The sequence below is a fragment of the Neodiprion fabricii genome, chromosome 7, assembly GCF_021155785.1.
Source record: "Neodiprion fabricii isolate iyNeoFabr1 chromosome 7, iyNeoFabr1.1, whole genome shotgun sequence".
NCBI lineage: Eukaryota > Metazoa > Arthropoda > Insecta > Hymenoptera > Diprionidae > Neodiprion > Neodiprion fabricii.
Window position 1 is genome coordinate 18,553,698 of NC_060245.1, and position 15,799 is coordinate 18,569,496.

At 35.9% G+C, this 15,799-nt stretch overlaps 2 protein-coding genes across 4 annotated transcripts in view; one reads left to right on the top strand and one right to left on the bottom strand.

Annotated features, from left to right (window-relative positions):
• Positions 1 to 29: 29 nt before the first annotated feature.
• Positions 30 to 2,767, top strand: LOC124186643 (armadillo repeat-containing protein 6 homolog). Its single transcript, XM_046578508.1, has 5 exons — positions 30 to 368; positions 548 to 885; positions 1,002 to 1,297; positions 1,375 to 1,640; positions 1,717 to 2,767. The coding sequence occupies exons 1-5, from the start codon at positions 252 to 254 to the stop codon at positions 2,086 to 2,088; spliced, it is 1,389 nt and encodes a 462-aa protein (XP_046434464.1). The 5' UTR covers positions 30 to 251; the 3' UTR covers positions 2,089 to 2,767.
• LOC124186638 (thrombospondin type-1 domain-containing protein 4-like) overlaps positions 1,809 to 15,799 on the bottom strand; it is a 66,493-nt gene continuing 52,502 nt past the window's right edge. For all 3 annotated transcript variants that reach the window (XM_046578493.1, XM_046578494.1, XM_046578492.1), the window contains 12 exons: positions 14,157 to 14,361; positions 12,073 to 12,248; positions 11,862 to 11,967; positions 11,612 to 11,687; positions 11,291 to 11,520; positions 9,095 to 9,227; positions 8,377 to 8,647; positions 7,576 to 7,755; positions 7,295 to 7,465; positions 5,868 to 6,047; positions 5,629 to 5,800; positions 1,809 to 5,395 (listed from right to left, as the gene is read on the bottom strand). In XM_046578493.1, the coding sequence (XP_046434449.1) occupies positions 5,274 to 5,395; positions 5,629 to 5,800; positions 5,868 to 6,047; positions 7,295 to 7,465; positions 7,576 to 7,755; positions 8,377 to 8,647; positions 9,095 to 9,227; positions 11,291 to 11,520; positions 11,612 to 11,687; positions 11,862 to 11,967; positions 12,073 to 12,248; positions 14,157 to 14,361 (2,022 nt within the window). In that variant the 3' untranslated portion in view covers positions 1,809 to 5,273. The remainder of the gene's footprint in view (positions 5,396 to 5,628; positions 5,801 to 5,867; positions 6,048 to 7,294; positions 7,466 to 7,575; positions 7,756 to 8,376; positions 8,648 to 9,094; positions 9,228 to 11,290; positions 11,521 to 11,611; positions 11,688 to 11,861; positions 11,968 to 12,072; positions 12,249 to 14,156; positions 14,362 to 15,799) is intronic.

Sequence of the window (15,799 nt, forward strand, 5' to 3'; positions counted from 1 at the left end):
CACGGCAAGGCGTCGTTATCTGTTGAGGTTTAAGTGGCGCCACCAGGTACGAAGATTTGAAATACGTAGAATTTCTGTTGAAAAGAAATAAAGTAGGGATGAAAACAACAAGGCCTGAAAGTGCCTCATATTGCCAAAGATGGTAATGTAGTGATCGTTGATCAGGGACGAGACGTGCTGGTGATAATTCGCGTTCGTGTAAAGATTTATCATATTTTCAATTCGACTAACTAAGCAAGAAACACTCGATCATGGCTCGCGTTATAACGCAAGAAACCTACGACGAAGTCGTAAAGGAAAATATTGAAGAATTCTCGATGACGGCCGAAGAAGCGATCGACGATGCTATCAAACAATTCGAGGCCCAAGTACGTATTTTTTAACACTCGCCTGAATATAGAACAATCTTTATCCAACGATAACAGTTTTTCTAACCAAGAAGAAAATTCTCCATTCGCTAAGTCAACCCGCTCCGTTTCGGAGTCCAGTCAAGTCCAGTCTCAAATATCTGTAGAGATATCATTATTGCCCAACCTTTTATTTCCAGGGCATCGACCTGAGTAACGTGATTAAGGATTTGGTCATTACTACCAACTCCGAAACGATAGAAGCCTGTCTGAATGCAGTGATCGAATGTTTCAAATCAAGCAACAAAGATGATACAGAGATTGTTGCAACTCTACAGAATCTTGAAACTGAACTAAAAAAGGACATGGCGAGACGTATTCTCGCTGCGAAGCTCGGAGCCTATTCTACATTGATCGATATAATCGAGGAATCCAAAGACAATGACACGATACTGGTACCAGCGCTGAAAACAATCACTTCTCTAATGACTGGATACCCGGATTTATTAGACGACAAAGGCATCGCTTTACAAATAGAGTTAGTACTACTATTCACTGTGTTTTCTATGAAGAATCAGAAAGTATGAGAAATGTATGATTTGTTTGCGACTTCAATTTTCAATGCATAAACTGTTTCACAAATTCATTTTGCAGACTTTTGGACTGCCAGAGGGGCATATTGACGGTGCAGGTGGTACTTCGTTGGGTACGAGAATGTTGTATAAGGCACGAACTGAACAGGCAAAATATATTCAAAGCCAACATCCTCGATAAGCTTAAACAACTGTTAGACAAAAAAGAAACGGCGGGAAGCGAGTTGCAGGACATTTGTGCGGTATTCAGGGCTTTGGTACTAGATGATGATATTAGACACGAATATGGAAGAGCCCACGAACATGCAACTGCTATTGCGCGAGATTCCCTTGCTCCGCTGACTGCTTTGCTTCAAAGTAATTATTGTCCCTATCATTACATATACAACATATATAAATTACATTTAAATGTAATCAACAAATAAATTTTCCAGGATTCCAAAACGACAAAAGCGTTGTCGGAGATTTGATGCTCACTCTGGCATCTCTGATTGTCAGAAATGAATTTTGCCAGACAGTACACGATGCCGGTGGTTTGAAATTTATCCTCGATGTAATGGTCGATTTTCCTGATGCAGAAAAGCTGAATCGACAAGCGTTGAAGTTGCTCAAAGCTCTGGCGGGAAACGATGATATCAAAGCTCAGATTGTCACATCTGGCGGGGTGCCTCTGATTGTATCTGCAATTAACAGACTTAAGGTAGTAAATTTCAGTCGATAGTTTTACACAGATTGAGTCAATATTTTATAAATCCGTATTATTTCCTGACTTACAGAACTTTGAGACAATTGCTGCAGCAGGAATGGGTTGTATCTCAGCATTGACACTGAGGAATCCATCTAACGCAGGTGTTTTTTACGATTGTGGTGCACCATTAGTGATCGTAGACACAATAAAGGCGCATCCAAACAATAGCAACGTGATAAGAAAAGCTGCTTGGGCTGTGAGAAATATGTCTGTTAGAAATAAAACCGAGTCACGTGAATTTTTGGAGCATGGTATCGAAGATCTGTTACAAACGGTCATGCGGAACCACGATCATATTCTTGCGGAAGACATCAAAGCTGCTCTCAGAGACTTGGGAGTGAATGTCCCACTAAAGGAAAGGTGGGTCGGTAAAGGTGATTCGTTAAAGCACGACGAGTAATTAAAAGCAACAGGCATTGCTTTATCGTTTTCTTGTAATAACTCATCAATTTCGCTGAGCGACATTTATGGCCATATTCCGCCGTACGAGGAAAAGTAAGACTGTCCTAAGTATTGGTATCTCCTGAAAATTGAATCACTATTGAGGAAAGGTCGAATTAAATTTGTATTAAAGAACAAAAATTGCATTTTTCTTTCCAGCACTACCTACGAAATAAATAAATATGAAAAATGTTTTTCCGTTCATGATGAGTAAATGCCGATGATCATAACAGATAATCGAAAAACAAGCAAGAATTAATTATATAAAATTTCTTTTTTTTTATATCGTTCGTTTGGATCTTATTTGTTTCTCTTAGAAAAATTATTTCTTCTATAAAATATATATATATATTTATACATCTTATACGAAATTTTATGATAACCTGTTATATAACATATACTTGCATTTTTATTAATTAATTTTTTTTTCACATCACTTAACTGCCATCTATAATTACTTATTATGTATTTACGATAAGATTAATTGGCTTTACACTATTTTTATATCAAATATATATAGCATGTTTATATTTTCCACCTTGTTCGCTTGTTTTCGCCGTGAACGTGCAACTTATCCGTTTCCTCATTTCATCGGAGCGTGTGAAAAGTCAATAAGCATCGAAGTAAATTTTTTGTGCTATTCGAATCAAAAAAAGACAAGTTGAAGATATATTTTTAAACTACCATGCTCTCTGGCGCATTAATTTGATATTGATATTTGCTAGTTATAATAAGACTGCAATTCCAAAGTATTGTATACATACTATGTATTATACATATATACAAACAGTCGTAAAATACTATATTAATGGCAGTTCACGTAAGCTTGAATAATTTTAAACGATGTTTTTCATACAATACTAATGCATCGTTTAATGTAATTCTATCAACTAAGTAACAGTAATACGGATTCGTATAATACTAGTAAAGCTAAGCATAATATTAGTAATTTCTTTGATATAGAAATACATCAGCGAGCACGGTTCAAATTATATTATTTGTATAAAAATTGAATTTGATTGCTCCTGTTACTTACTATTATATTCGGTCTACGGTTGAAGAAAAATTTATATATTTCCAATGAAAGTATAAAAATGCGATGTAGTTTCGGTTTTCGCGTTTTAATAACGTAGACTGAACTGATGCTAATACATGCATGCATTGTTTGATTGCTGTTATCTAAATGTCAACAAAGCTTTTAATCTCGCAATATTGTTTTTTGTCGAATAATCACGTTAACACTTAAAACGCATATAAATAAAGATATTTAACTGCACTTGTCGCAATTATTACAATCCAAAGCATTACATATTGTATTGATATAAATCGTGTAGATGCTATTGAATATTCAATTTCTTTTGTTTCACTTTTACAGATTTTTCACACTTATTGTTAATCAATTATACTACAACTCGTTAATTTAATATTTATGAGTAGTAATTAATTACCGACTATCGACACGCTTCGTTCATCGCGTTACATCACAATTATATATCTTATTGCCTATACATAGTTTCATGACTTTCATCCACTCTGAGAAGTTATGTACGATTATCAGTCGAAGTGATTGAAGCAAAATAGCCTGATACTTGACAATGAAAAGAAATCAGGAGGTGAAACAAGAATCTCGACGCATAAATTTCAATACCTTGATTAGTAGTGAGAAACTCTTTTGTTTTTCTACTTTGCCAAGTTATAAGAGTAATTATTCATCGCGATAAGTCAATGTTCCTAATTTTTTTCATAATTATTCAATTCTCTTAGGTGCAAAGAATAATTAATCATAACTTTATTGTCGTCAAAATCTTCATGTAATTCTACTCTCACGTTTCATTTTAACTAGGCATAACGAATGAAAGTTTGTTGGAAAAGAAGAAGAGGAGGTGGGAAAAAGGGGGAGAAAACAGCGTTTAAATTATAAATTCCAAAGAGTTATCAGGTTGAATAGATCTGCCATTCGTCACACTATCGCGCATCTCTGCGTGCAAAAGAGTTATTTTTACCTGGGTGTTGAAATACAGCGATGTGAAAAAATATACATATATGCGAGTATATTTTTTTTTTTTAATTGCCGCGACGAATCTCTCGGCAAGCCGCATACATATACATATTCCATCATCATACTCTGTCAGCCACATGAATAAACGACCATCACAAGACAGTCAGGCAGTAGTAGTAGCGTTACATACGCTTAGCTGAATTATAATTTCAAACGCGGAATAATATGACTGTGATTTATAAGCTACGATTAAAAAGAAGTACATGCATGTATGCATCTATATACGTTTGTGAATAGCGCGCGTCATAATCCCCTTCGAATACCTATAAAAGGTAAGTATAAACGAAGAAACTGATTGATAGATCTCGCAGGGAGAAGAGTGACTGACAAAAGTAAAAAAGAGAAATAACAAAAACCGCCGTTTACGTTTCACGCGATTTGAAATCCGTAATTACCTCGCGTGCGTCACTTTAGAAAAGAAGAAAAATTCTAGAAAGCGACAGTCAATCTTCTCACATCTCAATTGTTTCTAAAAATCTTCATGCTTTTAGTTAGAAACTAATCTACGTCGTGTATAATAATTTATACTCGAATACGATATTGATAAAGTCTGATGACAGTGTGATACAATGATAATTTATACATAATAGATAGTAATAAATTTTAAATATTATATTAAATAGAAATTCGTACTATTACAATTAACTGTACTTATATAGGTATAATATTATACATACAAGCCCGTCGAAAGATCTTTAATCGTTAATATAATATCGTTTTGTCACTTATACAGCCAAATAACGATATTGGCAAATACTGTTCATGCGCGACAAGATGCAATCTAAGGGAATTGAAAGTAAAATAAATTTTGCAATATTACGAGAGTTAAATTCTAATAAAATCTATTTTTTTGTTTCTTTGCAACAAATGAGATTCCGTATTTTGTTATGATCGTAACAGGCGTTTCACACCTTATTTATCCACTGGCTATTTCTTTTTCTTTCGCACTGTAATTTAATTAAAGCGACAAAAGATAAAAGAATACGAATTACGACTATACCGACATACGCAGGCTTCGTTTTCAGAATTCAACGGATTGTGGCGACAATGAGTTTGAAAAAAGTTTGACATTTATTCGACTTCACTCATAGATGGTCGCGGCAGCTGCAGCAGGAATGCTTGTAGTACTTTATTCGACACAATCGAGCCTTCAAGACCAGACTACAATTTGGATATTTGTCAACGCAGTCGGACTTTTCGTGAACCTCTGGAAACAAATAACATTATGTTATACATTATAATGATAGTGATATGAATTAACAGTAAACAAAGAAAAAATAATAATAATAATAGAACTGATTCTGACTACATCGTTTCCTATTTCTCTGTATTCTTTTTCTTTTTTAATGAAAAAAAAAAAAACGTATAAACATTACATTTAACGATAAATGAGAAATTTTTTGCAGTAAATAATTAGTTTCTCGTCGCAAAATTTCTTACTTTTCGGTGGTTTCGGCGGAATGTCGAAATTGGCCTTCGATTTGCATGGCTGCTTTTCGCACGTTCTTCGAGACTTTGGTTCGCTAGATTTTGCACAACCGGTGGTCGGAACTCCTTCGAAAAGACAACGAACAACTCGGCTCTGCGTGCCGGGCCCACAGCTCTGGGTGCACTGAGGGTTAAAAATGGTGAAAAATTTGTGAATCGAAATGGTTCTCGAATTGGTATTAGTAATTTACCTCGGACCAGTCGGATGTGAACCATTCTACGGGACACGGCGGCCTTAGGCATCTCTGATCTGTTTCAGGCCGCGTCAATTCGCGACAATTGGTTTCCCCGACGATTTTCAAATCGCCACCCTTTGACGCTAGGCAAGCCACGTCGCGATGCTGAGAACCCGGACCGCAGCTAACGGTGCACTGTATTAAAGGTAAGTGAAATCGGTGAAACGAAGCATCACGGGTAATTTCGAATTATCCGTATCATGCTGAAAACATTAGTCTGGATTCTATTGTCATTACACCGTCATTTTGGCTGGAAAATTATTCCCATAATTGTTAACATTTTTTCAATAAATCGAAATAATGAGTGAAAAATGTTGTCCATAACATTGGTTGAAAATTAATCAAACAGATTATAGTTGTATTATTTTCGAATAAGCCGTAAAGATCGATATTTATAGGTAGGGATTTATTCTTGGTATGACGTCACGTTCTGTGACGTAAGATACGACTAAGTTGTGACAGCTGACCGTTGTCCGTGTTTTCCGCGTATGGTTGGTTGAACAAGCGTACGATTGATTATATGTCATTAATTTATATGACATTGATAATTTGGAACCCAAAAAATTACAATAAAAAAATTGCGAACTTAGGTTATGTGGCAACAAAATGGCGCCGAAAACTAGGCTATGACGCGTCATGGGGACATTTCCCAGTAAAGCAGAGAAATTTAAAACAATTGGGTCTTATACTTTCTTTTTCCGTGTATGAGTTAATTGCGAGTATAACAATAACTTAGGATTAATTGAATTTTACTGTAATATTATTGTATTTTGTAAAATATGGATTCATAACCGATGCAACGTGACATGGGTGACGTCGTACTGTTGTATTTTTCATTAAACCTTACTTGCTTCAATTTTTGAAAATTCTGATGTTAAGAAGAAATGGGACTTCATTATTTTTGTTCACTTCAGTACTCGACTACACTGATGAAATTTTTCATCCAAATAACCATTTAATCCACCACAGTGCAAGACAGGAATTATTAATTAAACGAAAACAGTATAAAGCTGCAATCACTCGGTGATGATAATTAATAATAACAATAACGATAGACTGCAACTATTCACTCAACGTAGAATTACAAATTCCGGTTAAAAAGTTAAGGAAATAAAGGAAACTTCGATATTATATGTATAATTGTGCCGAATCTTATACTTTGTAATTATTTTTTGGGATTTTTGATGAAGATATCAAGTGAATTCAAACGTTCTCTGAGTTTCGCGTAGTTTGCGTTTACTGCACGCATGACTTTCAAAATCCGAAAAACAGAAATCAGGCCAGTAATACATTAATTTCAATTTCCATCGGGTTCTTTTCCATTCCTCGTCCAATAGAGATCATGCTGATCAATACAGAATTTGTCTCAGCAATCTACTCACCGGACTCCAAGCTCCAACGAACCACTGATACCGCATCCGGTCACAGTGTGTACCATTTCCGGTACAAGATTGGACAAGGTTTGGTTTTTTCGAGGCGTCGCAAAACACCTCGTTAACGTCACTACAGACGATTTGACGAGTTCGCAAACCGATTCCGCACTCGGCGGAACACTGCATTATATAGAAAAAAAAGGAAACAAAACATTATTATTATTATCACCATTATTATACGCCAGTGTTTCGCCATTTTCTTTTTATTCCTTCTGTCTATTGTCTTTCACCTGAGACGACCAGTCTGTGTACAGCCAGGGCGCATTTTGAGCAGGGATCCTGTTGCACTCGGGTAAAGAATCGCAAGTTGTTTTGTTCGCGGGTCTTGTTTCATCGGGGCAGGTTGTCGATCCTGCTGTTATGCATATCACCTCTCGTTTACGAATCGCCGGACCACAGGTGCTCGAACACTGCCGACGAAAAAGACGGGAAAGAAAAAATAATAAAGATAACATAAGGGTCCGGAATTTCTCGATTTTTTTGCATAATATAATTTCACGATAACTTAAATCCTGAGAAATTGTTCAATTTATCTAGTTTTTCGTAAACAACGAAATATTACGTTATTCTTATGATTTTTCAACGATAATCTTAATCCTGATTTTCTTATTCGGTCGTCGAAAACTTTTGAAAAATTCCAAAAATATTAGAACAGTATATAGTTTGATTGAACGTTTTACCAGTTAGTCGATCAATCGACCATTTCAAATAATCGTCATTGTTTAAGATTAATCGGTTAATCGTTTAACTGGGAATAACGATTAATCAAAGTCTAAGATTGTAATTCATTAATTGCACAGCCCGAATTTACAGTATTACAGTATAACTGAGCTACTATTTGAAAAATTGGATCTTCCGATTGCAGGATGGAAAAGGAAAACCTAACGTTCCCTGATTTATTATCGCTGTCGTTTTCACAAACGCGTTAAAATTCATTGCTAAAAATTAACCACCGACGAATAATGGAGAATAGTTAAAACACAAACCGACATATTTAAGTGTAAGTAAATAAAACGTCAATCTGCACTCACTTCTCCCCAATTTCCGGTCGTCCAATGGGATTCCTTCGGGATGGCTTCGACCTGCGGATGCATTTGTCTCGCCTCAGGAGGAGCCCGAGGAAATATGCAGGAAGTTAGCCTGCACTGAGTGGTCGTTTTTAAATCGGGTTTCTCAATGCAAGCACCGGAAGCAACGCGCATTGTCAACTTGGGGTTCAACTCCTGAACGCATTCGAGCTTTCGGGTCTGAATTCCGGTGCCGCAAGTCACCGAACACTGACTCCACGGACCGGCTCGCCATCTGTGCGAATGAAAGAATTTACGCATTTTCGGTTGAAAGTGAAGAAAAAAGGAAAAGGAAATGATCAGAAACGAAAATAGAGGATAGCGATGGGTTAAAAATTACAAAAATAGGATTTTATCCCAAAAAAAGTTAGAATTCTGAAAGTCTCTTCTGTACCATACACACAATTTGCATATTCTTTGATTATACTATGCATATAGGGGATTCTAGGGAAAATTTGACAATGGTAAAAAGTATTTTGGGATTAGAATTTACGCGAAATTTTTTTAAATTACAGTTTTCATTTGTTGAATAAAATCTTTTGGTTTTTCTCGAATACTTAGCGTATGACGTAGCTAATAATTATGGAGAGGGTTTTACAGATTCATCAGTTTTCAGCGATAAAATCGATATTTTGATAATTCTTTGACCGATTTCAGTGAGGTTACATTTTGAATTCCAAACCTTGCGGGACACGGCAGCGTGTTGCACCTTAAAGGCGGTGGAGAAGGTGGTCGAGCAACGTTTTTGCATCTTCTTTCGGGCGCCGTTGCCTGCGTGCTTTCTCGGAAGCATTTGAACGTCGCGTATTGCACGCCTGCGAAGAAAAATATTTGATAATGAATGGACAAAATCGCAAAATGGAGTACGAAAAATTCCCAGAATACAAAAAAGTTTACGGGTTTTAGAATAAAGATACCATTTTTAGTCACAGATTTTTGAAGAGTGCGTAGTATTCTAATCGCGTAGACGATGTCTTTCAATATGTAAGATGAATTTATGATCCAGAGAGAATCGACATCTTTGAATAAAAATTAACGAAATGTGAATTAGTGCTAAGTTGAATTTTACGTTATTTCGAAGGAGGGTTTTAATTCGTATTTAAAAATCGACCAAGAACAAAACACGCCGCGAAACAGTTTGAAACATGTGTAAAAGCTGTTCCTATTTTTGTTTTCTATTACTTTCCCCTTTCGAACTCTTCAACAATTTTGTTTTCCCTGATAACTCGCATGGTTTACGAGCTGATAGCGGAATCGGGTGGTCTTGTTACTTAAAGAACGGCGTCCATGGGTTCTATGGGTGTAAAAAATAATAAAATAATACCCGGCTTGCAGGTCATGATTAGGCACGGCAGCGATGAGCCACAAACTGGAGCTCGCAAGAAATAAGAAAGGAAATATATTGGAGAGAGTGATTAGAGGAATTATCGTTATTGCTGTAACTAATATGCGGTGTGTAATATTATATAGGAAGAGCCTGTTGCACAGCAGCGCGGTTCCACTGCGTCAGTATCTATATTTATGCGTATTACAGCTTATGCATACGCCATGGAAAACATAGGAATTTGATGAAATTATCTTCGCCCGTTGACACGGGGTGACCTGCAGGCCTTCCGAGAACAAGCATCATTTTCCACGCCATCACTCTCACCAGCGTTCGTACAAGAACTGGTGCACTGTCTATGGAAGTTACGAAACACGAGGGGCGTTCACATCGTTTAGAAAAAAAAATACGTCAGCTGCACATTTAATTATTATACCCATAGCAGTGCAAATTCGCCGTATTTTTTTAACACCAAAAATCTCACCCTTGTTACGATTGAAATATTCTCTATAATAAAAAGAGTGTCATGATTTTATTTATTTATTTTTTTGTTTTGTTTTTTTACATCGTCTATTGACTGGATTATTATGAAATAAGTGCGTGATCAACTTATCAGCAATTCACGTTATAGGCGAATTGTAGAGAATCTGTTCGCAATCAAAATAATTCCCGACGGCTAATACAAATGTGATTATAGTATTAAAAGACTTTCTGAACAAAGTTTGTCTGGATTTTAAAGCAATCTTCCTTTAATTGAATTTCTGGTTTTTAAACTTTTTCCTCGACCCTAAGGGGCGATATACTAATTTCAATGAAATTCACTTTTAGTTTTCAAACCTTTATCCTAGAATTTTTTCCTAGCAAGACGCAACGCCATCTGGCAGCAGAAAATGCAGAATGATCAGGGCTCCCGTATTTGATTTTAAAACTTGTTTGTTATCTCGTTTTTGACTCAACCTCGATTCGATTTAACAAAATAAAAGTCTGACGTGTTGCACGAAGATTTCGGAATCTCGATAATCGTACAACTCCCCCTAAATAAACTGTCAGCTGACTTATCTCACTTCTTTTCGACGCCATGTTGCGGTTCGGCATAATCCACCGCAAGGAATAGTAAGAAGAAGACGACAAAAGTTGGCCCGGTTTTTGGAGCAACGCAAGAGGAATTGTCAAGATGCGATTTGAGCGCCTCTTGCGGCCAAGTCCGTATGGCGTTCTTCCCCCTTCTCCCAATAATCTTACGATTCGCCGTTTTCCACCGTTTCCTCGGATTTAACGCTGGTTGGAAAAGCAATTACTCAGTTTTCACCGGTTTTCGCTCACTTTGAATGCGTATTTTACGAATTTACGGAGTATGTTTACGGCACGATGGTTTGTAGGTTAGGATCACCGCCCTTTTTTTCTTACATTTTACGGCGAAAACTTCACTTTTTCCCGTAAGAGGCGCTCAAATCGCATTCAGATAATTCTTCTTACCGTTATCTCCTTCCTACTACTTCGTGATCCACAGTTTTGCAGTTTTTCATAAACGCCAAGAAAAGTTCAATCACTCACCGCCGCCACAGGCCTTGGAGCAAGGAGACAATGAGGCTATTTTCCAGAAGAACTTTTTCTTCTTCCTGTTCTTCTTCCTATTTCGTTCATCCTTGCCGATCAATTTTTTCTGCATCGGTTGATCGCCGGCCATTTTTCCTATCGCGTTAGATTGATTCGAGTTCCTTTTATCAACGGCCTCGTCGTCTATACGACCCGAAGCAGCATCCTTACCACCTTCGGACTTGGTCCTTTAGCCGCGGAGGTCGAGTTCAAAGTCAGTAAATACACCTCTTCGATATCCATTTTGATTTTCTCTTCATTTCTTTATATAATACTTACATATTGGGATCCACTGGCGGCGTCACCACGTGGGCAGAATGTTCCGGAATTTCGTTGCCGATTTTCTCATTGGGACCTAAAGAAACACGTTAATTCCTTTCTTTGTCTATTCCTCTGTAATTGCACTAACTAGAATTGCAACACTGTTTTTTCTCTCCTTCTTCATCTCCTTCTTATTCTCGCTTTTCTTCGGTTGCATCGTCTTGCCTAATGTGTAACATATTGTATAAACGAGATGTAATTTAATTACCAGTAACGAGTACAGGCGGTGCCAGCATCGCGATGTCTTCAAATTTCTCCTCAACCGGCAGCATATATTTATACAATATCCCTGGATTCAATTCTTCGGATAAAATCTGCGTGGAAAAAAAAAATTAGGGTTTAAGAAAAACAATCGAACTATGGAAACATAGAGTCAAATTCAAAATTGTCGAATAAAAAGGTGAATAAAATTAACTCGCCATTAGGTCTACGGGCTCTTCGAGTGGACCTTCGGTCCAAATATTTTCGGCATGCATCAGGTTTCCACGACGATATGAAAAAACAGTCCCGGCACCTTCGTAAGCTCCAGACGAACTCAGCAAGGACGACGGAGACGGAGCGTTGAGTATGAAGCTGCCATTCGCGCCTCTCAATGCTAAAAACGAAATAAGGAAACTGAACCGGGGAGAAAAAAAAAATTATTTTCTACAAAAATTTGTACAATTTTCCAAATTAGCATTGAAAGCCCGTCGTAATTTTCTTACGCAATTTTCCTTGATATTTCGTTACTTTTTTCACAGAGGTAATTGTAGAACTGATAGCTTAATTTTAACGCTCGTTTTTCGTACATCAATCGCTGATATGGATATAATTTTTTATCGAATATTTTAAAATTGTTGACTCGTCGAAACGAGCACTGTCGAGTTTTTTATAAACCTAACCTGTTGGAACAAGGTTAATTATTACCAAAATGTATTAAAAACTACTACAATTTACAATTTTTTCATAAAGTTACATAATGACAGAAATTATTTTCACTGGGAAAAAATTTAATTCTGCAATGTAAACGAGAGAAAAATTTATACATGTACGATAATAAAAAATATTAGTATCATATTTAACTTTTCGCGTATAATGTTTGAAGTGTATGTGACAATTTGCAACTGCACAGCTGGGTATACAAGAAATTTTTGGTAAGAAATAAAAATACAAGTGTATGGAGTGTAAAGAAAGAAGGTATGTGTGTAATTATGACGTCAAGATTCTCGAATTCCAAATTTCTGTTTCTTTAACTTCGTATACTTCTATACAACATTATGTACTTGTATAACAAGTGAAGAAAAGGAAATTATTTTAAACTTTGCGCAAAGTATTTCACTTCTCATTTATCACAGACGTAAAAATAAATTGCCCGCTAACGAATTAGAGAATTTGAACAATTCTAACGTAGAAAGTGATCGACAGAGAATACATACCAAGATGGAAAAATACACGAAAAACTACCGTCCAATTTATAACAAATCGTCGATAAGTTTTAGATATTGTACGCAGCTATACTTTTCAAGAGTCGATCACAAGTTCAAATGCAAATGAACGAATTTTGAGACGATTGAAAAAAGGATTGCAAAGATTAAATGACACAAAAATTCAGAAACAATCACAAGAGAGGAAGAATAAAGAAGCAAGTACTCGAAAAATTTTATAATTCTACCGTTATATTCGCGTATGCAAAAATAAAAAAATAAATTTGAATAGACGTTACACAGATCTGTCTGTATGTGCATGTAATTACGTGTTGTGTATTACCACATGGACGTATATACATACAATAATAGTGTTGCGAATTGTGGAAAAAAGAAATTTTCTTCCTTTTCAGGCCTCCAATTCACCGCATGAGTAATGCATTATATACAGAATTCTTGACTTATAACATCACGCACGCGTAATTTATACATGTATATACGTGTACAAGGTATACAACAATACGCGTGTATAGTATGTTAATTTCTGCGTATACATCTATGTAATACGTATAGCATAATATGAGTTATGTGTACATTTCGTACGAACGAAACTTGAGACAGAAACGAAGGCGAAAATACTATTATCGTGAAAACTTTCATCGAGGATTTAAAAGGGTCGGAATAGTGAGAAAAAAAAATGGGGAAAAGACGAAAAGATATAAAGATGATGAAGAATATATTTACAATTATGAATAAAAATATGATCGAAAACGAAATTTTATCTTTATCAGTTTAAACAAAGTTGAACGGATGAATGAATTGGACTGTTTCCGATTGGGACTTTTTTTATATAAATCACTCATTTCGTTAACACGTGATAAAAAAAAAAAAAAAAGTCATAAACCGTAAGGCATCTCTAAAATTTGAGTTGAAAATTCTACACCTTGGAAGGATTTTTATTTCTTTATTCATTTATTTTTTTGTACGGCAAAAACTGTAACGTTTATGCCTTGTTCCAGCAGATAAGCACAAAAACTGTCGCCTTAATTTTATAAATTCTAAAACGAATATTGTTAATTAGAAATTAATATAAACTTTACCTAGAGCGTTTTTAGACGGCCGAATCTCCGTGACGTTTATCGAAATTGCTCCCTTTGGAATGGTCGTCACGAGCTGATGACCGGCCGATAATTTTGGCTCTAAAAAAATACCTTCGAAAAGTCGACAGCTGTTTCCTTCACCTCCGCAAACACCGCAGGCGTCATAGACTCGACCCGAACCAACGACACCGTCACATCCAACCGACTGCGAATGCAATTTTCAGAAGCGTTTGTACATTTCCAGGTTACCTTTAGGTCTGCGAGGTTAGCTTAACGAAACATCGACAAGAAGTTACCGTTTTACATTTTTAAAATGACTCTGACGGAGAATCGAGGTCGCAAAATTTGATCATGTTTTAATTGCTTGATTACAATTGTTACTGAATATTTGCAGTTGAACGTGCAAATTGAACGAACACAGTCGGATTGGTCGAAAATAGACGCCAATCCAATAGATTATTCGTTTTAAATTTTTCTATTCCGACTGCAGAATCGTAACCGGCCAATTAAAAAGGCCCCTCACATTCAATCTTGTGCAAATTGAACGAAAAAAGTTGAATTTAGTAAAAAAAATGGCCACCGTATTGGATCCGCCATTTTGAATTTTTCAATTTTGACTACGGAATCGTAACCAGTGACTCAAAAGCCTCTTCGTATTCCTTTTGGTGCAAATTTGGCGAAAAAAGTCGAATTTAGTAAAGAATGGCCACCATATTGTATCCGCCATTTTGAATTTTTAAATTCCAACTGCAGACTCGTAACCGACAACCTAAGAAACCCACTGACATTCAATTTTGTGCAAATTGAATGGAAAAATTTGAAATTAATCAAAAATGGCCACCATATTGGATCCGCCATTTTGAATTTTTAAATTCCAACTGCTGAATCATAATCAAGAACCTAAGGTTGGCCGATAATTTTTACGTTTCATGTAAATGAAAAATGTGACCCTGAAAGGATTAATTTTATCATTACCTCGCAAAGGAAACGAGGTCTGAGAATATGTGCAAAAATGAAAATTATAATTATCGATATCTTCGAATTGATTTTACTGTTCAACAATATATCTTGGTGTAGGCAATGCTTCGAGTTCATTTTTAATACGCAACTTTCTCGCTTTCTACTGGGAGTGGCGAAATTTTTCATTCGCTATGGGAAAAGAATTCTTTTCAAAGGAGTTTGGCAAATAAAGAGATTCTCTCTTTTAAAACATCCTCATACGGAATATAAATTGAAAAATCATTATTCAGGTCATATTTTCAGGTTTTAGCACGTTCGTTCATTTTTTTTTATAATTCACTGTTTGTTTGTTTTTTTTTTTTTTTTTTTGGTTTTGTTTTTATACTCATACTCGCGAATCGGAATAACTTTTCTTCCTCCGTTTTCGACGAGAATTAACCACGTTTTAACTATCTTTCAAATGGTTTTTGACATTTCTCACTGCTATTTCTCGCTATTTCGTCTACATCGATGCTGGTGATTTCCATCATTAAGGTCATTTTTGATCAATAGCGAACACACATCGTACTTCGGTTATCTTCATTCTTGTTCTCATATATAACATTTCATTTGTAAAAAGAGAAAAAAAAAAAAAAATTGTTGACTATACATGTCCCGTTTTCTTAAAAAGAATCTTCAATCTT